The following is a 26,754-nucleotide window of genomic DNA, read 5'->3' on the forward strand; positions in this document are numbered from 1 at the left end:
ACCAACTGGGTCACCCAGCCGCCCCAATACAAACTATTTCTAATTGGTTCTTTTTCATATCTTTCCCCTCTTGCTGCATATGTTCCTACTTCTATTTCAAATTTTTATTCACTATAAGCCTTCACTGTATCTTGTGCCTGCTCTTAGCCTCATATAAATATTCTTAACTACAGCACTGACTTATGAAATGTGGTATTCTGCATGTACTTGTATTATAATTATTGATGGCTCCACTACCTTGTGATTCACCATGGCCCAGGGGCTTTTTTCTGCCAGGAATAGGCACAGAGGCAATTATTTACCAATGTGAACTTCCTACTTACAAAATTCATTAGCCTTCATTTCGCTCTGTCCAATTTGTAAGTAACCAATTTATCCAGGTTATCTTTACTTGTTTCCAGTATTTCTGGCCTACAAATATGTCCACAGTACATCACTAGTTATGGATTAAAACTAATTAAACAGAACTAGGTCGCAGCCTGACCTGTAAAAGGTTATAACTGATCAAAGCTATCCACACCAGCACCATATCCTTAATAATGTTTCTGTATGACCTTCCCACCATCTAATCGTGCTATCATCTGACCTAAACTACATTTCCCTGGGTTGCTGATGATTACATTTTTCATAATTAAATCAACAGTACGAGAAAGTCAAAACATATGTGCCCTGCTTCCTCCAGATCCTTCCAACGTTCTTAAAAAAATTAGGTTATACTGATATGATTCAGTTTTCCACATTAATTTTTACCCAATGTCCTACGTTTGCTTAAATACAGTAAATTAACATTCTGGTGATGTATATTTTAATGTATCTTTTCCTCACAATGTGACTGTGTCTTATTTACTGCAGATTCTACACATATATTCACCTCTTCATCATTTTGGTGGGAACAGATAATTAATACAAGTATAAATCTCAGAATTATGGAAAAAGGACTTCTATACCTTGTATTAGTTATTCATTTTTTGGTGCCAAACTTTAAGATATCAATATACCTAAAGAAATTAAATATAGGACAGGGACTCATAATAGCAACAGGGAAAGCGTCCTAAGAACGGGAGTTGTTCGAAAGAAGGATATGTTCATTTGGGAACTAGTGTTTACACCACCACCAGAAATGTCCAAATACAGATGAGATAACTGCTGAGCAAACATGCTCATAAAAGTGGTTAAGTCATCACAGGACTATGGAGCTAGAGACGGCTTCCTAGTTCTCAGTGACTGTCATCAACTTTAGTTTTGCTCTTAATGACCTGGGAAATACTAATCAGAAATATATGCTCTGTAGTTCCTGAGACCTTACTCGTAAGTCCCAAGCTACTGAACGCAGCTCCTGGGATGACTCAACAACCAGAGAAGATGACACTCCTTAAGTTCCATCGTCCACGGCTTCTAAAACCATGGCTCCATTTGTCATTGCTGAAAATATGAACCAAGCCAGTTGCCCAAGGGACAGCCTTTTCTCGACCTCACACAACCTGGGATAGCCTGGCCAACCACAACAGCACCTGAGTTCTGCGCCAGCTTATTCTACTATCATAAACACTTGCCTGCTTTGCTTCCATTCCCTTGGGATTCAGAAAATACAACATACACATCTCCTCAGACTGATTTTTTTTTAAAAGCATAACACTAATGGTAGAAGTTTCGGAGATTAAGACAAGTTTTAGGGAGCAGGCAGATCCCTTAAGTAAAATAATTCTACCTAAACATACATGGTGCTTTTTAGTTTATAAAGTATTTTATGGAGATTATGTGATTCAAAGTGTCTAAATCATGCTCCTGAACATATATTCCATGAATGATGCCAAAATGTTCATGTGTTAAAATTGAGTAATAGTTTTTTCCCTAATACTTTTTCTTTAATTTGAGGAAAAGGTGCCCTATGTAAAAGAGACATATTCACATTAACAGAATAAAGGAAAACAAATCATAGGATAATCTTGAGAGGTGCCCAAAAAGCTTCTGACAAAATTCAGCACCCATTCCTGACAAAAACCTCTCAGCAAAGTAAGAATTGTTGGAAATTTCCTTAAGAACTTGAGAAATGATGATCTATCATCATACTTAATTGTGAAAGACTGACCACTTTCCCCTTAAAATTGGGGAAAAGGCAAGAATATCTTCTCTGATCATTTCTATCCAACATTTTAGGATGTTCTGGTCAGTTCAGTGAGGCAAGGGCGGGGGGAACGAACAGAGATTAGAAAGGGAAAGTAAAACTATTTCTGGATCATGTTTAAATATTGTTTTCTTAATGTTTTTTCTTTTCTTTTTTTTTTTTGAAGGAGAGAGAGAGAGAGTGTGTGAGTGGGGGGAAGGGCAGAGAGAGAGGGAGACCGAATCCCAAGCAGGCTCCAGGCTCCAAGCTGCCAGAACAGAGCCCAAGGCAGGGCTGAAACCCATGGACCGCAACATCATGACCTGAGCCGAAGCTGGACGCTTAACCGACGGAGCCACCCAGGCGCCGCATGGTAGATCGTGTTTATATACAGTGGATCTTGAACAATAAGGGTTTAAAACTGTGCAGGCCCACTTACATGCGGGTTTTTTTTTTTTTTTTTCAATAAACATACGAGAAAATTTTTTGGAGATCTGCAACGATTTGAAAAAACTCAGACACAAACTGTGTAGGCTAGAAATATCGGAAAAAATCAAGAGAAAGTCAGGTATGTCATAAATGCATAAAATATACGAAAATGTATTATACTCGTCAGTTTTATCATTTGCTACCATAAAACATCCACAAATTTGTTGTAACAAGTTCAACTTAACCGCCACTTAACATGGCACCATTTGCTGTCGACAGAAACGTAAACAAGCACAAAGATGCGGTATGGAATCGGAACTGCATAAAACCACCTGTAGTACGTACTGCACGATGTCATCACCTCACAGCCATCCCCGTCTGCGGTGGGCTCAAGGGTTGCAAGCATCCCCTCAAGACGCCCCGTGACGCTGACCATCTCCGCATGAGCAGCGTGCCTCTCCAGTGAAATGAAATGCACGTCGAAGTAAAACGTGATTTCTCACAGTTCTCACGTATTTTTCGTGTTCAGCGCAATACCGTAAATCTTGAATAACACCACGGGACCCATACGAAGCGCACCGGCGATGCTGGGAGTGCTCCCAAGAAGCAGAGAGAAGTCACGATATTGCAAGAATGAGCTGGCTTGCTTGATACATACTGGAGACTGAGGTCTGCAGCTGCGGCTGCCCACCATGTCAAGATGGCTGAATTCAGGAGGAAAGGAGACCAGAGGAAAGGAGAGGGGAGGGGAGAGGGAGGGGAGGGAAGGGTAAGGGGAGGGGAAGGGGGAAAGGGAGGGAAGAGAAAGGTGGGGAGGGGAGAGGGAGGGGAGGGAAGGGGAAGGGGGGAGGGAAGGGGAAGGGGGGAGGGGAAAGGGAAGGGGAAGGGGGAGGGAGAGGGAGGGGAGGGAAGGGGGAGGGAAGGGGAAGGGAAGGTGGGGAGGGGAGGGAAGTTTGTGAAGTCACACCAGCAGGTTCAAAATCTTACACTGTTTGCAAAATGCCTTTTTATCTTGTATTGAAAATGCAGCTTTCATGTGGGTAGAGCATTGCTATAAAAAAGGCTTACGTACAGACTCTAAAAAGATTCAAGAAAAAAAAAATAAATGACAACTGAAAGCAAAAGGAAGGTAAAGGGATCTCAAGTTGGAGAGTTTAATGCCAGCAAAGGATGGTCTGATAATTTTAGAAAGAGGTTTGGCTTTAAAAAAATGTCAAGATAAAAGGAGAAGTAGCCTCTGCAGACCAATGGCCAGCAGATGAGTTCCCCGACACCATAAAGAAAAATGTTGGGGAGAAAGGACATCTGCCTAAACAAGTTGTTTTTTTTTTTTTTTTAAGTTTATTTATTTACTTTGAGAGAGACAGAGACAGTGCAAGCCCGGGAGGGGCAGAGAGAGGGAAAATTCCAAGCAGGTTCCAGGATGTCAGCGTGGAGCCAGATGTGGGGCTCAAACTCACCAACCATGAGATCATGACCTGAGCTGAAATGAAGAGTGGACCACTTAACTGACTGAGCCACCCAAGGCAGCCCCTGAACAAGCTTTTAATGAAGACAAAAGTGTCTTATTCTGGAAAAAAAAAAAAAAGAACATGCTACAAAGGACATTTACTAGCAAGGAAGAGAAGTGGGAACCAGGATTTAAGGCGGGAAGCAATGGGCTAACACTACTTTTTGTGTAGATGCAGTCAGGTAGATGATAAAGACTGCCCATATCTATGAAGCTGTTAACCCCTAAGCCTTGGAGGGAAAAGATGAACACCAGCTGCCAGTCTTTTGGTTGTGCAATAAGAAGGCCTGGGCAACAAAAGCCCTTTTTCTGGATCAGTTCCATTAATGTTTTGTCCCTGAAGTCAGGAAGTACCTTGCCAATAAAGGATTCCCTTTTAAAGTTCCTTTGATATTGGCCAGTGCCCACAGTCACTTACAACCCTAGGAGTTCAACACCAAGGGATCAAAGTGTCCCTTATTTGCCCCCAAACACAACGTGTCTAATTCGACCTCTAGATCAGGGGATCATAAGGACCTTTAGGGCTCATTACACACGGTACTCTATGGAAGAGAACTCTGATGGAGAGAACATCATGAAAGTCTGGAAGGATTACACTATTGAAAATGCCATCATTGTTAAAGAAAAAGCCATGAAAATGCCATCAAGCCTGAAACAAATTCCTGCTGGAGAAAACTTCATCCAGATGCAGTTTGAGCATGTCTGCACAGGATTTACAACAAAGCCAAAGACAGAAACTACAGATATGGCGCGCAAAAAAAAAAAAAAAAAAAAAAAAAGGTGGGGCTAAAGAGTTTCAAGATATGGATTTTGAAGAGCTAACAGACACTGCACTGCAGAATTAACAGAAAATGACTGGAGTGCTTCCGAACCAATGTCAAGGAGGAAGAAAAAGAAGCAGTGCCAGAAAATAAATGGACAGTAGACAATCTGGCAGAAGTGTTCTGATTATTCAAGACTGCTATCTACTTTTATGATGTGGACTCTTCTATGATACGAGAACTGAAGCTAAAGCAAATTGGTGGTAGGAGGATTGGTACCATATAGAAACATCTGTAGAGAAATGAAAAAGCAAAAAATATCAGACAGAAAATACGATGTACTTCCATAAAGCTACACCAAGTGTGCCTGCGTCTCCCGACTCCCCTTCCATTTCTTCCACCTCCGCCACCCGAGACAGGAAAGACCAATCCTTCCTCTTGCTCCTCGTCCTACTCAATGTGACAATGATCAGATGAAGACATTTATCATGGTCTACTTCCACTTAATGAACAGTAAATAATCATCATGACATCCAGTTAATAAGCTTATGTTATATGTATTTGGGAAAAAAGTGTCTTCGTGTGAAAAATCTAATAACTATATGGCAAGAACTGTATCACACATTTTTATATCCTCGTCATCACCACCCAAGTATTAATCACGTAAAACATCGCGTACAAGACTTGTATGAAAGGCGAGGCTGTAGACAGCCTCTTCTACATAGGCATAAGCTGAGTGATAATATAAAATTAATAATGTGTTATTTTTCTTATTGTTTTAAACTTTGTTTTCAAAGAATAACTCTACCATACAATATGCCCCTTTCTCTCCTGATTGGAGAAATTATGTATCAGCCTAGCATTATAGGTAAGCGGTTTAAAAAAAAATGTAACAATGTTTTCAACACTGTCATACAAATAGGACTATAATACTGTATGCCAAAAAAAATTTATAATGATTCATTCATTAGTGTATAGGCTAGCTACCATAAAGCAATCATATTGTTGCTTCTTTGTGCTATCAATGCATGAATCGTTATACTTGTAAATAAACACAATTTCTTTATCACATTACCTTTCATTTTTGACATCTAGTGTTAGTAATATGTACAGTAGCTAGACTGTTTTTACCATATAAGACAATACTGATGGAGGTACTGACACACAGATGATTCATCTTGTACGCAAACAACAGGAACTTATGTTTATCAATAAATAGAGTACAGTACTGTAAATGTATTTTCTTTCATGATTTTCTTAACATTTTCTTTTCTTTAGCTTATTTTACTGCACGAATGCAGTATATAATACATATAACATACAAAATGTGTGTTAATCAACAGGTCATGATCTCACTGTTCGTTAGTTTGGGCCCTGCGTTGGATTCTGTGATGACAGCTTGGAGCCTGGAGCCTGGAGCCTGCTTCAGATTCCATGTCTCCCTCTCTCTCTCTGCCCTTCCCCCACTCATGGACACACAAGCTCGCTCTCGCTCTCTCTCTCAAAAATAAATAAAACATTAAAAAAAATTTTTTTTAAGAAAACTTATGTCCACACAAAAGACTGCTCAAATTGCCAAAATTTGGAAGCAACCAAAATGTCCTCAGATAAACCTTTATTATTCAGGGCTTAAAAAACAAAGCAAAACTATCAAGTCACGAAAAGACATGGAGAAAAACTGCATATTGTTAAGTGAAAGAAGTCGGTCTAAAAAGGCTACATACATAGGGGCGCCTGGGTGGCGCAGTCGGTTAAGCGTCCGACTTCAGCCAGGTCACGATCTCGCGGTCCGTGAGTTCGAGCCCCGCGTCGGGCTCTGGGCTGATGGCTCAGAGCCTGGAGCCTGTTTCCGATTCTGTGTCTCCCTCTCTCTCTGCCCCCCCCTCCCCCGTTCATGCTCTGTCTCTCTCTGTCCCAAAAATAAATAAACGTTGAAAAAAAAATTTTTTTTTAAAAATAAAAAATAAAAATAAAAAGGCTACATACTATATGATTCCAAGTGCATGATATTCTGGAACAGGCAGAACTATGGAGATCAGTGGTTGCCAGGAGAGAGAGGAGGGAGCAAGGAACAGGTAGAACACGGAGCATTTTTACTATCAGTCTGTATAATACTGTAACTGTAAATACATGTCTTTATGGGTTTGTCAACACTCACAGAATATATACCACCAAGAGTGAACTGTAATGTAAACTGTGGATTGGGGGCAATTATAAATGTGTCAATGTAGGTTCAACAATGGCAACAAATGTACCACTCTGATACGGGAATGCTGGTAACCAGGGAGGCTATGCATGTGTGGAGGTATATGGGTATATGGGGGTATATTGGGAATCTTTGGCAATTGTACCTTCTGCTCAAGTTTGCTATAAATCTAAAATTGCTTTAAAAGATTAAGTCTACTAAAAAAAAAGTCTTGTAAGAGGTTAGTTAATATTTCTTAGATACCTAATTAAAAGCACAAACCATAAAAGAAAAAAAAACAGGTAACAGACTTCATCAAAATTTAAGTTTTTTTATTTAAAAGGCACCATTAAGAAAATAAAAAGCTTAGTCATGGATTCAGAGAAAACATTTGCAAATCATATACCTGATAAAAGACTTTTTAAAAGACTTTAAACAACTGAATTTTTATTAAATATTTTAAATATTTAAAGTTTTTTGAAACTAAGATAACAGTGACAACCCAATTTTAAAAATGAGCAAAAGATTTTTTTAAGAGAGTGTGAGAGCAGGGGAGAGGGGCAGAGAGAGAGAGAAAGAGAGAGAGAGAATCTTAAGCAGGCTCCACACTCAGCAATGAGCCTGACATGGGGCTGACCCCATGACCCTGGGATCATGACCTCAGCTGAAACCAAGAGTCACTTAACCAACTGAGCCACCCACGTGCCCGAAAATGAGCAAAAGATTTAACTAAACATTTCACCAAAGAAGATAACATGAATGACTAACAAGCACATGGAAAGGTGCTCAACATCATTAGTCATTAGGGAAACGTACATTGAAAACTGCAATGAGAGGGTTGCCTGGGTGGTTCATTCAGTTAAGCATCTGACTTCAGCTCAGGTCCTAATCTCACAGTCCACGAGTTCAAGCCCCGTGTCAGGCTCTATGCTGACAACTCAGAGCCTGGAGCCTGCTTCAGATTCTGTGTCTCCCTCTCTCTCCGTACCTCCTCTACTCATGCTCTGTCTCTAAGATAAATAAACATTAAAAAAAAAAAAAACTGCAATGATATTATCACCACACATCCATTAGAATGGCTATAGTCAAAACCACTAACAATACTGAGTATTGGTGAGAATGTAGAGAAATCAAAACCCTCATACATTGATGGTGAGACACTAACATTGTAACAGCCACTTCTGGGAAAAGTTTGGCAGTTTCTTTTTTTTTTTTTTTTTTTTTAACGTTTTTATTTATTTTTGAGACAGAGAGAGACAGAGCATGAACGGGGGAGGGTCAGAGAGAGAGGGAGATACAGAATCGGAAGCAGGCTCCAGGCTCTGAGCCATCAGCCCAGAGCCTGACGCAGGGCTCGAACTCACGGACCGCGAGATCGTGACCTGGCTGAAGTCGGACGCTTAACCGACTGCGCCACCCAGGCGCCCCTTGGCAGTTTCTTAAAAGGTTAAACTTACCATATGATTCAGTAATTACACTCCTAAGAATCTACCCAAGAAAAATAACAGAAGTCCACACAAACACCTGTACATGATTTATAATGGCCCAAACTGGAAACAATTAAGATGTCCAACAACTGGTAAATGGATAAACAAAATATGGTATATCTATGAAATTGAATACTATCAACAATACAAAGGGACAAGCTATTTTTTTTTTTTTAATTTTTTTTTTTCAACGTTTATTTATTTTTGGGACAGAGAGAGACAGAGCATGAACGGGGGAGGGGCAGAGAGAGAGGGAGACACAGAATCAGAAACAGGCTCCAGGCTCTGAGCCATCAGCCCAGAGCCCGACGCGGGGCTCGAACTCACGGACCGCGAGATCGTGACCTGAGCTGAAGTCGGACGCTTAACCAACTGCGCCACCCAGGCGCCCCAAAGGGACAAGCTATTAACAGATGTGGCAACATGGACGAACCTCAAGACTACAATGCTAAGTGGAAGAAGCCACAAAAAAACTACATATTCTAGGATTCTATTTTTAGGAAATATCCAAAAAAGGTGAGAGACAGAAAGAGTAATGGCTGTCCTGGCTTAGAGGAGAGGACTGACTGTAAACTGGCATGAAGAAACCTTGGGAGTGACAGAAATGCTCTAAAATTAGAATGAGGTAATGGGTGTAAAAGTCTATAAGGATAATAGAACTGTACACTTATGATGGATGGATGTTATGGCATGTAAATTACACCCCCCTAAAACAGTTTGTTTTAAAAATTTGTACAAGATTGTTCATAGCAGCTTTATTCATCATAATGGCCTCAAACTGGAAACAACCCAAACGCTCTTCCAAGGAGAATGGAAAAATTGTGGTATATTGAAAAAAAGAGTATTAGTTATTAATAAGAAACAAATTACTGAAACACAAAATATGCATGAATCTCAAAAACCTGTTGACAAAAGGCAGTTTTGTTCTAATGTATACTATTCCATTTACAAATATTATATTTGTATATAATGTAAATTATGTTTCATATATGCGAAGTTCAAGAACAGGCAAAGTTGGGGCGCCTGGGTGGCTTAGTCAGTTAAGCGTCCAACTTTAGCTCAGGTCACCATCTCGTGGTTCACAAGTTCTAGCCCCACATCAGGCTCTGTGCTAACAGCTCAGAGCCTAGAGCCTGCTTCAGATTTTGTGTCTCTCACTTTGCCCCTCTCCCACTCACACTGTCTCTTTCTCAAAAATAAATTTTAAAAAACTTAAAAAAAGAAAAAAGAACAGGCAATGCTCATGTATGGCACTAGAAATCAGGACAGCAGTTGCCTCTAGGGTAGGGAGATTGACTGCAAAGCGGCATGAGAGAACTTTCTGGAGCATGAAAATGTTCTGGATCTTGACTGGGATGTTTATATGGGTGCATACACTGATCAAAACACAACACTTAAGATCTGTGAATTTTATTTATGTACCTCAATAAACTTTTAAATGATTGAAAATTCCTCCCAAAACTCTATAAAAACTTTACTATTAGACAAACTCTGAATCAATCAATCACACTTATTTTCAGAAGGTATGGTTATGTGTGTGTCTATTTGGAAATCATAACATGTCAAATAGTTAATAAAAATGAGTGGCTAATGATTCAATACTCATTTTTAAATGCTTTAATTATGTCATATAATACACACATATATATTCAACTTCTGTATGTTATGGAAACAGAATCAGACTCATTTATTCTTTGTATATTCATTCATTCATTCACTCCAAAAATATTTATGGAGGGCCAAAAATATTTTCCAGGCATCCAAGTCCAAATTGCACCTCAATTACAATGCTGATATTTCACTTTTTCTTTATGTCAGAATCCTAGTGTACCTCTCAGAATGTTTGCTTAATGTGAGTTTCTTGGTCTAGTCATGGGAAGAAAAAGTGTTAGCCAGCCTAATAGTCTGAGACTTAGGAAGCAAAACCAAGTCAAGGGTCAGTCAAGTCCAACAGAGTCAGGCCTCAACTACGGGTACGTACGTATGTGTACACACACACACACAGCCCACCCCCCCCCCCCCACCCTGCCCCTCACCACTGTAAGATAGACCTGGAGATGTGGCCAGCTCAGTGGCATCTCTTACAACTCAAGCCTCAGGCTAGGAGGAAGGGAAGGCCACCACCACAGGAAGCCACCACCCTTCCAGTAACTTCCCTTCCACTCTCCCAACCCCCCTTAGAGTCAAAACCTAGAGTCTGGTCTAAGCCAGGCCTGGAGGGGTGATGCTGAATGAGCCATGACCTCTGCTCCCCAGAGAGTCTGTCTACAGACCACACTAACCACTGCGCAGAACGATTCGGTGTCGGGGTACTTCCTACACTCCTGGTAGATTTAAAGAGTGTTTAAAATGTTCGTGGCTTTTGACCCAGTTATCTCCACTCCAGGGATTTATCATAAGGAAATAATCAGAGTTGAAGGAAGGAAGTACTGTACGAGCAGCTCACTAGAGCACACTTATAATAGCCTACAGAACACTCTCCTCCCTCAAAAGAATCAAAAAAACTTAAATGCCTAAAGCAGGGAAGTAGTCAGATGAATTATGATAGTCACAGTATCTGCAGACATGAAAGACAAGCTTTGCAGGAAAGAGTATTAGAAAATGCTGACAATATGATGTTCAATGATAGAAGCAAGCTAAAAGCTGTATATATCAGGGCTTCTCACAGGGGAGCATCGTGGTATTCCCCCTGCTTCCCAGAGATTCTGCTGATCCTGGAATCCGTGTTACTGAGGGGAGTGAGCTCTTGTCCTCAGATGGTCTTAGGGCAGAGGGGTTGGGAGGCTGAAAACCAGTGGTAGAGAGTACCATCTCAATACTGGGTGAATAGGAAAAACGTGTGTATATACACAGATCAGAGTTAATCAATGCCAGAACCCTGTGATTGGTAGGATCAAGGCCTTGTAAACCAACACTTCTCAAACTTGAATGTGGGTCTTGTTAAAAAATGGATCCTGATTCAATGTCTGGCACGGGCCAGAGATTCTGCATTCCTAACAAGTTCCCAGGCGATGTCCAGGCTGCTGTCCATGGGCCACACGTGGACAAGCAAAGCTGTGGATGCACACATCCTGCAGGACAGACAAGCTACACCAACAGTGACTTTCTGGTTGGTCACGGGATGGGCGCATTTACTTTTTACACCCCCTACACTCACTGGATCCTTCGCAATGAAAATTCATTGCTTTTGTAATCAGAAAGAAAACTCACTATTCAAAACCTGGGACTCGGTAATTATTCTTACAGGAGTCCATTCCAAATAATGTGAAATGGAATCAGAAGGTAAAAAGCACTGTCCCCACACATAACACGTCTTACCACCAAACTTGTGAGGTTTTCCACACCAAGCAGATCTGACACCACCCAGAGTTAGCGGAGGCCACACAGGGTGAGGGCTCAGCCCCACAAGAAGGCTGCTTCCCACTTCAGATGCCAGCCAGCCACAAGGCCAGGTCGTCGCCTACACGTCTACCAAGTTAAAAATTGGGGGTGCCTACATCCCCCTCCTCGGGCTTGGTAACAGCTCTTGGAACTGAGACCAACACTTTACTATTACTGGTTTATTATAAGGGATACAATTCAGGAACAGCCAATTGGAAGAGATGCACAGAGCAAGGTACAGGTAAAGGGTGCAGAGCTTCTGTGCCCACTCCGGGCACATCACCCTCCCAGCATCTTGATGGATCACCAACCTCCATTACATAGGCATGACTGATTAAATAGCTGGTCATTAGTTATTAAGATGATCTCCAGCCCCCTGGGGCGGGGGGTTGCTGAGGGGAAGGGGGTGGGGACGGTGCTGAAAGTCCCACCCCTCTAATCACATGGTTGGCTCCCCTGGCAACCAGCCCTAAGAGTTGTCTCATTAGCATAAATTTGAGTGTAATGGAAAGGTACTTATTCTGAATAACAAAAGACACTCCCCTCACCAGGAGCTTGGTACCAGAACCTTGGATGAAGGCCAAATATATTTATTTCTTATTATATCACAGAATCACAGGTTTATGTAATGCAACTTGGAATGATTTACAATACCAAAAAATAAGCAACCACCTAGTTCTCTAATATTAAGAGGATGGCTTAAAAAAAAAAAAGCCTGAAATAGCACGCAATTATTACAAATAATATTTACAATATTTATAATCACATGAAAAATGGAACGATAAATTTTAATCACGGTATGAGAACTTTGTTTAAATGCTAACATAAAATGAATTAAATGTTTATAAAATGTTAAAATTATGTTTTTAAAAAGCAAATAGTAAAATGCAACAAAACTGGCAAGAAATACACCAAAACGTTCTTTGGGTCCTTGAATAGTGGGGTAATAGAGGATTTTTTTTTTCCTTTCTCCTTTCCAGAATAAAAGAAAATTGACAGGAAGGAGCTTGCATGTGATTACGATCATGGATGCAAGGATACCAATGGAAAATGGAGGTGGCAGCAGAGAGAAACCCATTCAAGGGCTGGTTACAGGTGATGAGGGAGCATAAGGCAAGCTAACAGGCCACAAACACTGCCCGATCCCCGCCGCCCCCCCCACCAGGTAGAGTATGTGTGGTATTCCTTGGGCACTCCTGGTGGCCCGAGAACAAAGGGAAGGTGGAAAACAAATGGTTAACTGATAGAGATCATAGTCCCACAGGACCTAAGTCTCCATCACCCCTCCATAGTGATGTGGGAAACAAAGGCAGAAGGAAATGGCAGATCGAACTAAATTTCCTTAAAACCTGCAGCCCATTGACAAATACTTGAGGTTGGCAGAGTAAAATGTTCCTCCAGGAAGTCCCTACTGTCTTAATGCTAATGCTTTGTAGAGGGAAAAACAACCTTAGCTTGACACTAGCCAAGGCCTCCAGTATCCTGTGAGTCTTCTTTAGCATATGAAAATCTCACTGGAAACTTCCCCAGAACTTTGTCTCCCCCAACACAGTAGTATGTAACCAGTCTCTCCTCATGGCCCCGGGGCAGCTCTTCCTGCCCTCTGGTCCTGTTCCTGTGCTTCAATAAAATCACCTTTTTGCAAAGATGTCTTCAAGAATTCTTTCTTGGTCATCGCTCTGGACCCCACGAACCCCATGGTCACCCCAAAAACCTCATCACAGGGAGCAGGCTTGGGAGCCTATTAGTTGGGGGATGGGGTGGGAGCGCGAGGCTGTAAGAGGGCTCACTGGACCACCCGGCTGGGAGTGGAATAAGAGAAATAAGGAGAAAGGCAATGGGTTTAACGAGGGCAGGCTGGAGTGCAGAGCCAACAAGTCTGGACAAGGGGCAGGAGGAAGGAGACCAACCGCCCACTACCTTTCTCCCTGACCCCCAGCTAGCACTTCCACGAACAGGTCTGGGCAGAAGCTGTCAACAGGAGCAACCCTCTGTCTTGGCTGATTGGGGGGTGCTGGCCACCCCTCCATTCAGCCTCCCTGTACCGAATGGATGTTTTCTGCTTCTCAGGAACACCCACCCCAACTATCAATCTCTCCCTTTCCCTCCCCAGGATATCAGGCTCCTCAGGATTCCTTAAGGGCATAAGGAATACAAACTCACGTTTACCTTCTCTAATAAAGCAAAATGAATAGCCCTTTGCCTTGTTCCCATGTTCCCATTTCTGGGTTCATTTCTGGCCTGAAACTCACTTCACTTGTGTCCCTCTCCTGATAGGCAACAAAAGGCAACAGAAACCAATACAAATACATAAACCTGCATCACTGGTTGGTGATCAAATTAGCTCTTTTTTTAAAACTACAAAATGCTATGTAAAAATTAATAGCCTCTTTATTACTTCTCCATGTTAAAAGGTAAACCTGCTGGTCTACCAGCTCTATGATCTCACTGCTAACGTGGGGCAAGTGGGACACAGTATGTCACTGTACCTGTGTCAGGATTTCACAAAATTTTTGTTAGCCTCTCACAACACTCCTGCGAGGAACGCTCATCCCCAGCTGACAGCGAGGCACTGGCCGCAGAGTGCTCTGTCTGCCACGAGCCCCCACAAAGCAGTGGCAGAGGTGGGGCTGGGACTCCTGCGTCTCCCTATTCCACGCTGACGTCAGCCTGTTCTTCCACAACAGGACGGGTCTGCACCCACACGGAATGCCAGGAGAGTCTGTGCAGATTTTAATCCCCCAACAACAGAGCCAAAGCTCAGGGTTCACAGCCATAGGCTCAGGCCTAGCTCTCTTCATCAATTGCAAAGCTGTGGCTACACCAAACACCCTGTTAGGGTTTGTCCTGTAGAACATTTCTCTAAGGCCATGAGGCTGCTCAGATGGGCAGCTCTTGGCTCACTCTGAAAACAGGGAGATCAGAGCTGGGAACCATCTCTACCCTATAGCCTGCCTTCTAAAACTATGGGGGAAAGTCCTACAAATAAAAGCAAAATTGAAGGAGGCAAGCTCTACCAACAACAGTAAGAGCCGACCCATGGTGAATCCTTATTCCATAACACCTGATGGGCCACGGAATACACACAGCCCTACAAGATGGGTATTATTATTTTACACAGGAGAAAACTGAGGCTTACAGTGCTTTGAAAAAAGTAGGTCAAGGACACACGGCTAGGTAGCAGAAGAACCGGAAATAATACAGTGATCTCGTGATAGTCCACACTCAGGATCGCACGGCCTCACCTCTGTTTGGTCTGGCCAATAAGCAATCAACCCGCTTTCCCATGCCATCTGTCAGTTGGCAAGGGCCTTAGTAATCACCTATCTGAGGGAGCAGGCACCCACAAACCTGGATCCGAGCTCTCCGGAAAAGATCCAATCAACCAGCTGTTCTAGCATTTCCCACACAGCTCAGTCTCTCAACTTACTTTCAACTAAACAAGACATTCTACTTGCAGCCCTCCATTCTTCTTTCTTATCATGCTAGGGTAAGTACATGCCTACATTGACAGTTCTAGTAACAAAGGCCTCAAAACATCACCTGACATTTCCTCAAAACCACTCCAACAGGGTTTCATTTAGGGTATTTTTCTCTTTTCTACCCGCCCCCTGCCCACACCCCAGATCTATGAACATTCAGAATCAGGGGAAGGAAACAAAGATCAGAAAGGAAGCTTCAACTGTAATAAAACTCCAGATATGGACAGAGGTGAGAACATCTGTTCCATGACCCTTAACTGAAAGTTTCAAGATGAGGAAATCAGGCCATCCTTCAACTTGCCTCACAGGAATCTCTCAAAGGCTGGGCTGTGGGCACCTCAGTTCCTCATTCCTACAGAGGCTTCAGATGGGGCTATGCCTAAGCAGTGGGTAGGAGCGGACCTGTCACTGGCTGCAGACCGGTGGGCGGTGAAGGGAGAGTGGGGAGCGCCCCTGCAAGTCCTGGGAACCCTCAGAGCGGCTATGGAGAGCCAACGCACGAGCTGGAGGATCCACATGGGTCCCAGTGTCAGGCTGCTTAAAGAGGGAGGGCTTGCTGGCCTCCTCTCCCCACGGAACACCCTGGTGCACAAGACCCATATTCCCACTCACAGAGAGTTAGTGGTTTGGGTATTGGGGGTACCCCTTTCCTCTGTGTCTTGCCCACACATCACTCCATCTGGGTTGTACAGCAAGGGTAGGAAACTCTCGAGTTCTGTGTAATAAGCATAGCAGGCAGGGTGTGGGGGAAATGATGACATAGCCTGTATCTTTCTGACATAGAAACACTGCGGAGAAAACAAGACTCTTCATTCCCTCAGGTGAATATGCGCTTATCCCATTTTTCTTGGGACAAGAGCTTCTCAACCTATTTTTGTTATCCCCTTTTGGACAGATGCATAAAAAGACTGCTCACTGTAGAAACAACATTGTGAGTGTGACGGAGCCCTGTCTCAAAGCTGAGGACACTTCAGGGAGTGGCGGAGGCCAGGGGAACAGGGGGGCACGACTCTGCTCTAGAACCGCCTTTGGGAATTCCTGGGGGCAGCACATGTGAAATCTTCTAATTTTCAACACTGGTTCGGTGGTTTTTTGGTGTCGTTTTTTGTTTTGTTTTGTTTTGACTTTCTGCTGGCCCGATAAAACTTCTGTTGGTTGCATGTGGCCCAGACCCCGTCTGTAACCAAGGCAGATGAATGTAGTCAAAAGACAGTGCACCTAGACTGACTAACCAATTCTTGGGTGTGTAGCTTAGCTGTCTGCAAAAGGCAGTACGGACAGCGGAGGGGCTGGAGAATCCATGCGAAGACCCAACAGATTTGAGTTTGAATCCTGGCTCTGCTTTTATTAGCTGCAAGACTCCAAGTCCACCATTAACCTTACTTAGCTACCATGCCATCTGCAAAATGGGCTGATGGGAGATTTGTGAGAATTAAAAACGTGTGTGCGAAGACTACCATGAACTCTTCATAAATGTCAAATTTCCTTCCCCCGTAACTCTAAAGAAACGATTTAGCCTAATGTTAGCTTCTTCAGATGTCATGGTTTTCATCTGTTAGAAACTAGAATAATCATCCAGCACTGAGGCTCTACCTCACAGGATGGGATGAAGTGGTGCAGATAAAAGCAGGGTGCTTACAACTTAGAAAAGTACGATCGGCTTGATTGCCAACACCCTTTCCTCTCATTTCGAGGCCAACAAAGCAGCAATCTGCTTTCCTAAATGTGTTTATCCCCTTCCGTAAGGTGATGTGGGGAGACGATGGAGTCACAGTTGTGGTAATTCTTTAAAACAGCGATTAGCAATCAACTCCCCAGGGTCCAATCCCACCATCCTTACACAGAGGTGAGGAAACATTAGGTCACTGCCTGGTCACTTAAGGGCCCAGCAAGTCTGTTTTCTCTCTCCACGCCTTGTTTTAGACAACCGAGGAAGAAAGTCAAGTCACTTAACAGCTGCAATGTTTCTTTTCCTCACACAAAGAAAACTGAGCCGCAGGCCAAACACATTCATTGAAGTACCATCACTATGACATTTTCCAAACGCACGGGGATTTTTGTCAATTCTCTTATTTTCCACACCCTTTGACAAAAGTGGGACATGCTTTGGCATTTCCTCAACTGACTGACTTAAAGCATCTTTACAACTTCTTTTACACGAATGGGACTACACCAGCAAGGTCTAGGCTGAGGGGCCTGATCTAACATTTCAACTTTTTTTTTTTAATGTTTATTTCTGAGAGAGAGACAGAGCATGAAGGGGAAAGGGACAGAGAGACAGGGAGACACAGAATCCGAAGCAGGGTCCAGGCTCTGAGCTGTCAGCATAGAACCCAATGGGGGGCTCAAACCCACGAACCGTGGGATCATGACCTGAGCAGAAATCAGACGCCCGACTAAGCCACCCAGGAGCACCAACACTTCAACTTTCAACTATTACGGACAGGTTTTCTCTTAAAAGCAAAGAGGCATTAAAATCAGTTCCGCTGAAGCTACTAAGGATTTTTACCTTTCAGGAGTATGCCTCTCCCCACCCCAAACTTTAAAAGCTCCCTCATGCAATCGCCATGTTTCCAAATTACCAATCAAGCGTGACAGAATGAGCAGGAATTGTATAATAAATCTAGAGGAAAAAAATGAGCAAGCTGGATGAATATACAGATATTACTCCTCCCACCCAGCCCCTTCTTCAAAGCAAGGTTCTGGTAAAAGAAAAAGACCACCACAGAATATTTTAGGGGTCGCTTCTTTGCTAAACACTTTCAAGTTATAATGCCTGGGGCAAACAAGGTGAAAATGGCAATACAAATAGGTTAAGATCTCTTTCAGGCAGTAAGGAGACCTCCACTTACCTAGTGATTTGTTTTTATAATGTACACTCTTTACTGATGTATATACCATGCTTCCAAAAGTATACACGAATCTTAAATGGATAAGTACTGTGTTTACTACTCTGAGCTGTTTCTTGATGTGCATAACTTGGAAAGGATTTGGGCAGCTCAGAAAAACTGCTACCACATTTTACACAACCTGTCTGTCTGGACACAACTCAACCCCTAGGCTTGCTAATACCCTTTGTATCAAAAGGGCTGACCCAGCATCCACCTGCATCAATTTGATCCCCTCAGCTCTGTCGCACTCAGCAAACACCCTATGCCTTCTGAGCAAAGTAAAGCAGCACCCCACGAGGGAGAAAAATAAGTTTTATGAGTCTGAAGAGGCAGGTTTTACACCTGATTTACAAAGAGTGAGGGTCTGTGAAGGCCTTGAATCTCTTCTAGAAACACTCACTGGTGGTGCCTTCCAAACCTACCGTCAGGAAAACAAACAAACAAACAAAAGCTCCGCTGGCAGTGGTGGCGGTGTTACTTTTAAAGGAAAATGCCAAACATAGGAAAGTAGAGACAATAGTGTAAGGAATTCCATACCCCCACCCTTCATCCCGCTTCAACTATTAACAACTCACAGCCAATCTCCTTTGGAGCTCCCCCCTCACTTTTCCACTAGCAGTGCTGCCCCAAAGTGGTTTATTTTGAAGCAAACCCTCCACCTATATTTCAATTTCAGTATGTATTTTTAAAGGGTTTTTTTTTTTTTTAACAACCACAATCCTAACACCATTACCAAAAATAACTAAACAAAACTAATACTTTAGTACGATCAACTAACCAGTACACATTTCTTTTATTGGCTCAATGTTTCATGAACTTTTCCCCTTCGAATCAGGATCCAACCAACGTTCGCAGACGGACTGCACTGCTGTGTCACGTCTCTTCAACAGTGTTTAAACCGCAGGTTCCCCCTTCCCCGTGATTCTCACGGCAGCCGCGCTGATCCCTAGTGGCAAATTCCCAATGATTCAACTCTGGGGATACCACAGAGACTCCGGTCTTAAAGTCTTGCGTCAGACACGTATATTAAGCAGTCATTTTTGTAATTACATACGTTTAGAAAAAAAAAAAAAAATCTGAGAAGTACAAGCGAAACGATTTGACCTGAAGCGATTAGCAATCCTCAGGGCCACTCAAGCACGCGTCCTTTGCAATTCTGATCCGTGTGGGTTTATTTATGAGGTTAGAGCATATCCCAGCCTTACCCGAGTCTTTTGCAAAAGGTGGGGCGGAGCGATCCGGTTTCCTCGCAGGACCTTCCTCCGCGGGCTAGGTCCTGGCGGTCGCCTCCGGAATTCGGGGGTTGGACCCAGCTGCCGCCTCCCAGGGCCACCTGTCCAGGTGAGAAAAAGGAGCTTCAGCTGACGAGTTCCGGAGAGCAGCCCCAGGTTATCTAGAAGGAATTCTGAGCCAGCCAGGATAGAGGAACGAACCAGGGTACCACGGTCTCGTAGAACAAACAGCCCTGAAAAATCTTGGGGCTTAATCTCTGTGCCGGCGCGCGCGGGGGCACGGTCCCCAACGCCGAAGGGCCAAGAGAGGGGACGCGGAGTCCGCCCCAACGAACACACGTGCGTCTGTGTACGTGACTGATTACATCCACCTCTGGGTGCCAGGGGAGGAAAATTACATAGACCATTTCTACATCACCTGTGTATGTTGAAAAGCTATCTCCACTGGAAACAGGGTGCGAATGTCTGGCCAACCCAAGCCACGGACCCCGGACCAGAAACCCACTACAGACCGCCGGCGCGAAGGCTACGCGATAACCCCCAATCCGAAGCGGTCAGGCTCGGGCGTCTGCAGCTTTCCGCCAAGGGCCCTCCGCCCCACTCCAGGATGCCTTAAGTAGTAAACCCCAGCTTCTGAATCCCTGTAAGAGAAATTCGTCTCCTTCCTCGACGCGCACAACGCGCGCCGCAGAAAACGCGGGCGCCGCTGACCATTCTGGACCCCGGGGCGAGCAAGCAGGTGCGAACCGCCGGGCGCCGGACCCCGCACTCACCCGAAGTGCAGCGGTTTCCGGCGTGCCCTCCGCGTTCCCGGCGCTGGGTGCCAGACCAGACACCTGCTGCGCCCGGCCCCAGGTGACCGCCGAGAGAGGGGCGGGAGCACCGCGCGCCCGCCCGGCTCCGCCCCGAGCGCTCAAAGGAGGAGGGCGGGGGCAGCGAGTCCAGCCCCGAAGCCCCAGCTGCGGCCGGCTAGCCGCCTGGCGCCAGGAAGCGCGGGCGTCCGCGGGGGGCCGACTTTGAACACGCACGCCCCGTCGCGACCCCGCCGGGAGGCTGGCCGGAGGGGCGCCGCCTGCCGGTGGGGCGGCGACGAACGATGGAAGCCGCCACCCCGAATCCTTGGGAGAAGGGTAGAGAAAGGGGAGAGCTGCAGCCACTCGCCGCTTAGTGACACCCCCTGCCGTGTACCAGGCGTTGAAGCCCCAGCCCCAACCCAAGGAGAATCTACGTCCCCAGTAGGGGGACACCCTACACCCCAGTAGGCAGGGCCATTGGCAGTTGTCTCCAAATGAAGGTACACGCAGGGTGACAGAACCTGAAATATGCATGCCACTAAGCAAAGCCTGCAGTGCACTATGAATTCACAGTTTTATATAAACTGCAAATAGCACATTTGCAAATAGCACAATTACATTGCATTCTTTTTTTTTTATAAACAACGGTGCTAAAATATTATATTTATTCAACAAGTATTTGTTGAACACCTACAAGTTCCCAGTCGTCTAAACATTTAAAATGTGGCACAATTTCCTCCTCCTTTTCATGCAGAACCTTGAACAAGGGGAGTGACCTGGGCCTTTTTTTTAACCTCTCAGAAGCCTGGACTGGCTCTACGAGGAATCTAGTAAACGCCCGCCAGAGGGTGCAATAAGAACCGAGCCTTGGTAGAAGTTTAAGTGTGCGAAGCTACTGGAACTGAGGACTTCCCCAGAGAATTCCTGGAGGTGAGCTGGTGTAGTAAATGACCATAGGATTCTCCAGGATGTGAAGTGTTTCAGCCGGGATGTCACCGTGAGCAAAGCCAGAAGCAGAAAGCTAGGCAGGGTGTGCACGTTCTGATAGAGAAAAGGCATGTGACTCAGCATAGCTGAGAAGGAGAGGATGTGAGCTGAGGTCGAGCAGCGAGCGTGAGGGGGCCAGATTATGTTCCTTTCAAAAATAACAGCCGTAGTCTATGGAGTGTATATAAAACAGGAGGTGGACAAGCATCACATCAAACTAAGCTCGCACCAACCCTACAAGGTAGGGTTATTACTCATCCAATAGGAAAATGAAGACTTGCTAGTGACAGGGCTGGGAAGAGGTGACTTTGTGGGGCTAGCCGCACTCTTACTGGCACTTTCCAGCCAATCCAGGAGACCGAATTTGTCTTCAGACGCTCCCAGCATCCCCAAGTATCCTCGAGTGCCTGCTGCTCTGCCTCCATCCCCCAAAGCCTGAGTTAACTGCCCCAGACCCCTCCTGTCTAGAAATGATTCCAGAGCACACGACTGTGCACATCAGACCCCTTCCCAAGGGGAACCCTGTCTCAGGGGCCTGTGGCGGGACTGAGGCAGAGCCCTTGGTTGCTCCCCAATATCTATTCTCTCCTTCTGTAATAACAGAATTGAAGCTGAGCCCAAGGCTGCTCAGAACATTTCCTTGCCTCTCTTGCACGAAAACTCGTCAACAGAGTTGCCCAGAGCCCCTGGAATCCACTAGATCCAGCAGCATTCTGAGGTCGCTGTTCCTCCCCCAACATCCTTGTTCTGTCCGATATTCTTCATGGGGCAGTCATTGCTCACTGCCTTCTTAATACCCATTTCTCCTACTTTCCTAAGAGCACGCAGAGTTCGGTCAGGGAGGCAGTAAGTGGAGAGAAAAGTGCTCATCTTCCCAGAGGGCCTTGCGGAGCAGTCACGTGGCTCAACTCTGGCCAATGAGATGTAGGAGGAAGTCTCCTAGCGAGGCCTGAGGGGTTTACTGTTTAGGACCGTTGCGCAGCTGTCACAGCGTTCCTCCTGTTTCCCTCCGGTTGTGAGGTGGTTGTGAAGTTGGAGGGGGTGCAGCCGTTTTGTGGCCACAGAGCAACACACCAGAAAAAGGAGGAGCGGCACTTAAGACATGAGAAGAATAATTCCCTTACTCGTTTTATGCACTCCCGGTCAGGTTTTGTTACAAGCAATTGAATACGGCCCTAGTGGAGACACTATTCCTTCCAAAGAAAAGCCTCAGAAAGAAATCCTGATTGATACCCTGCCTGATATAGAGTATTATAGCCGAAAGAGAATGGGTTTTGGTATGAGACAATGCAACAATCCAAGTATGAATTTCAGCCCTTCTTCTTCTTTTTTTTTTTTTTTTTTTTTTTAGCTAATGACTTTGGGCAAATTTGTGAACCTAGATTATGTATTGTAAAATTAGAAATTGTCATAAAAGCACAAGGCACAGTACTTGGCATATGGTGTGTGATTAATAAATGATCATTGATAGAGTTCCTGGCCTCCACCAGATGGATACCCAGCCTTATGGTGATTCAGAATCGCATATCCACTTTCCAATTTCACCCCTAGACAAATATTTTTGCCTATTCTTATCTTAGATGCTTTGGAACAAAGTCAATCTTAAAGTTTCAATCTTCTTGTTTCCTCGATTTCTAGATTATATCTGCTGTACCAAAAGTTGTTTTTAAAAAAAGAATACAGGGGCATCTGGCTGGTTCAGTCAGTAGAGCATGCCACTCTTGATCTCAGGGTCATGAGTTCAAGCCCACTTTAGACATAAAGTTTACTTAAAATAAATGAAAAATTAAAAAAAGTAAAATAATAGAATTATGTGCTTTGTAGCAAATAGTCATGAATTACTGATACCGTAGGTTAACAAATGCAAGTGCATATTTCTGTTTGAATCTTTTTAAAATAAGAAACTCTATTTTCAATGCTGCTAGGTTTGTATTTTTAATTACCAAACAAGATGTTTTCATGGTCCAAAAACATGCTTTTGTTGAAACCACCTCATATCCCTCTTTGCGGAAATTGAATAACATTAAAAATTGGCATTACTCATGGGCAGCCTGGGTGGCTCAAGTTGGTTAAGCATCTAACGTTGGCTCAGGTCATGATCTCATAGTTTGTGGGTTCGAGCCCCACATCGGGCTCGGTGCTGATGGCTTGGAGCCTGGAGTCTACTTCGGATTGTGTATGTCTCTCTCTCTCTCTGCCCCTCCTTGGCTCCCACTCTGTCTCTCTCTCTCTCAAAAATAAAATAAAATAAAATATAAAAATTAGTATTACTTAGATTTTTAGTTTAAAAAATATACATGCTTTCAACTGTAGTTTTTAAGTAAAAAAAAAAAAAAAAAAGTACCATAATTTAACTTGCCTAATTTAACCTGCCTTCTATTACTAGACATTTAGGTTATTTTTAGTTTCTCTCAATTACAGACAACATTGCCTTGAACATCTTTGTCCCTATGCTTTGGCCAATTCCTGTAAGCCGACCACGTCTCCCCACTCCACTGTTACCTCCCCACCCCACCAACTCCAAACCACTACCCTCCTGTTGATTGTATTATTGGAATAGCCTCCTGAACAGCTCCCTGTGTTTGCCCTTGCCCTCCCTCAATCCATCTACAGCACAGTAGCTGGAATAGTCAGGTTAAAACGTAGGTCAGATATTATCCCTCTCTGCTCAAAACTTTCCAGTGGTTTCCTTCTCATTCAGAGTGAAAACCAGTCCTTACAATGGCCTATAAAACTGTTCTGTCTGCCCCCCAATGCCATTACCTCTCTGAGCTGTCTCCTTCCATATTCCACTCTGTTCCAGCCACACTAGCTTCCTTGTGGCCTATTATTTGTGTGTCAGGTACGCTTCTGCCACAGGCCTTTGCACTTGCCATCTCTTTTTGTAACTCTCTTCTTCCAAATACCATATGATTTGATATTCTACCTCCTTCAAGTCTTTACTCATACGAGTGTCTTCCCTGAACACAAATTACCAAGTGCCTGATACCTTCTGGTTCCCTCTCTTGCATTCTCTTTTCCCCTTAGCACTTTTCACCTTCTAACATACTGTATCTTTGAAGTGTTTACCTTCTTTACTGTTTTCCCTCCACTCTTCCGCCTCAGAATGTGAACTCCAAGAGGGTAAGGATTTTTTTTTTTTTTTTTTTGAGAGTAGGGATTGGTTTCGTTTATTGCAGTATCTCCAGCAACTAGCAGTTTTCAGTATAGATTTGTTGAGTGAATGAAAGTTGTGTTTAAGTATGTAAAATAGGTTCCTAGAAGAATAATTTCTGGGTCACAGGGATTTATGTTTAGAATTTTAATCAACCCCTCCAAATTGCCCTTTCAAAAGGTTGGAACAACATTCCTACCAACTGACTACTAGTTTCCCCTCACACTCACCACTGTGACCACAAACTTGTCCTTCTTTTATTTTTAAATTATTATTTATGTATTTATTTTGAGAGAGACAGAGATAGCATGAGTTAGGAAGAGGCAGAGAGAGAAGGGGAGAGAGAGAATACCAAGCAGGCTCCATGCTGCCAGCGCAGAGCTCAACTCAGGCCTCAAACTCATGAAACCAAGAGATCATGACCTGAGCCAAAACCAGGAGTTGGACGCTTAACCGACTGAACCACCCAGGTGCCCCTCTTTCTTTCTTATTTTTTTTACATGTTTATTTATTTCTTTTGGCAGAGAGCACCAGTGGGGTAGAGGCAGAGAGAGAGGAAGAAAGATAATCCCAAGCAGGCTCTATGCTGTCAGCGCAGAGCCCGATGCAGGGCTTGATCCCACGACCCTGGGATCAAGATTTGAGCAAAAATCAAGAGTCAGATACCCAACTGACTGAGCCACCCAGGAGCCCCCATACTTGTCTTTCTTAAATGCTATGTGAAGGGCTTGTCAGACAAAGTCTCTCTGACAAACAACAGAATCTACTCTATCTAATTTAAGCAGAAGAATAAATTTTTTAAAAGGAAGCTCACAGAATCTCTGGGCAGACCAGAGAGCCAAGTGCACTTCTGCAGACAGAAACAATGCCCAAATACTCTGATGAATGCCTCACTGCTGGTGCCTCTGGGCCCTGATGCCCCACTTGCTCTCTTAGACCACCTGATTAATTGTTTACATTGATGATGTCAAACCTGCAACACATTGTAATAATTCTTGTAATAATTCTTGCTATTGTTCACCTTAGTTTGGTATTTAAATGATTCCTTTCTCACCAGCGACCCATTAAGGCAGTGTCTTTCCCATTCTTGAACTCTTTCTCTTAAACTGTCCTTTGATTGTCTAGATTTTGCAAGTAACTTTTCTGAGAAAGGTTGATGGGTGCCATATTTTGAGTCACCCGTCCTCGTATCTATCGTCTTGACTCATTGTCTTTCCTTTACCTCTGACTGCTGTATTTTCTCAAGCCCATCTTCCAAGTCATTGATTCTTTTTACAAACGTATCTTTACTTCTTAGCACTTCTGTTGTGGTTTTCATTTCCAAAATGGTTTCAATGTCATTTCATTTCTTTCCTGGTTGATGCCATTTTACTTCATTTCTGATCTTTCATATGTCTTCCTGAAGCTCTTGAATCATAGGTTCAATGAATCGTAGGTTCCTTATTTTTATTTATTTATTTTCTTCAAATTTTTATTTAAATTCCAGTTAGTTAACATACGTACGGTGTAATGTTAGTTTCAAGTGTAGAATTTAGTGATTCATCACTTACATACAATACCCAGTGCTCATCACAAGTGTCCTTTGTAATCCCCATCAAGTATTTAACCCATCCCCCCACCCACCAGTAACCATCAGTTTATTCTCTATAGTTAAGAGTATGTTTCTTGGTTTACCTCTCTCTTTTTATAAATTACATTCTGTATGTTTTTATTTCAAATTTTTATTTAAATTCTAGTTAGTTAACATACGGTGCAATATTGGTTTCAGGAGTAGAATTCAGTGACGTGAACTGGGTGTCGCATGCAAGCGATGAATCCCTGAATTCTACTCCTGAATCATAGGTTCTTTTTAAATTCTTTGAGAGTGAAGTATTTTTCTTAAATATCCTCCCATACATGTCTCTCTCTTTGTTTTTTCAGTTGGGCTATGCATATGACTTAAGCTGTACTTTCTGTGTTTGATTCACCTCTATATGTTATATCCGGGTCTGCCTATTGTTCAATAACAATTTGGAGAGGGTCAGGGGAGTGAGCTGGCATAGTCAGCAGCTTCAAAGTGAAAATGCTGCCTCCGAATGCTCTAAGTTATCTGTGTCATCCTCGTTCTTGGTGGAACAGTTTCCATCCAGGTGAGCAGGCTGCCCAAGTAGGAGGTTGTTATAATGATTCCTGGATGGTAACTGGTGATTTTGTGTTAAACTGTGCTATTGGGTGCTGGTCAGCACCTGCAAAGCCAGTTTTGGTTTCTTTTCTCTTCTTCTCACCTCCAAGCAATCTCACCAGGTTAGAACCCAGATTTCAGAGAAAATAAAAATGACTTAGGAATTCAGTTTTATCGGGGTGCCTGGGTGGCTCAG

At 43.6% G+C, this 26,754-nt stretch overlaps 2 protein-coding genes across 2 annotated transcripts in view; both read right to left on the reverse strand.

The window, feature by feature from the left end:
- The window catches only part of GPR160 (G protein-coupled receptor 160), a 48,759-nt gene extending 29,654 nt beyond the window's left edge, over positions 1-19,105 (reverse strand). Inside the window, exon 1 of the mRNA XM_045503014.1 lies at positions 19,009-19,105. The gene's annotated coding sequence lies outside the window, so the exon portion shown is untranslated. The remainder of the gene's footprint in view (positions 1-19,008) is intronic.
- LOC123610364 lies at positions 19,007-20,790 on the reverse strand. Its single transcript, XM_045500991.1, has 3 exons — positions 20,236-20,790; positions 19,436-19,563; positions 19,007-19,176 (listed from the first exon to the last, which is right to left on the reverse strand). Exons 1-3 carry the CDS (start codon positions 20,788-20,790, stop codon positions 19,104-19,106), a joined length of 756 nt encoding a protein of 251 aa, XP_045356947.1. The 3' UTR covers positions 19,007-19,103.
- Positions 20,791-26,754: the final 5,964 nt, after the last annotated feature.

Source organism: Leopardus geoffroyi, chromosome C2 (genome assembly GCF_018350155.1).
Source record: "Leopardus geoffroyi isolate Oge1 chromosome C2, O.geoffroyi_Oge1_pat1.0, whole genome shotgun sequence".
In the NCBI taxonomy this organism is placed as follows: domain Eukaryota; kingdom Metazoa; phylum Chordata; class Mammalia; order Carnivora; family Felidae; genus Leopardus; species Leopardus geoffroyi.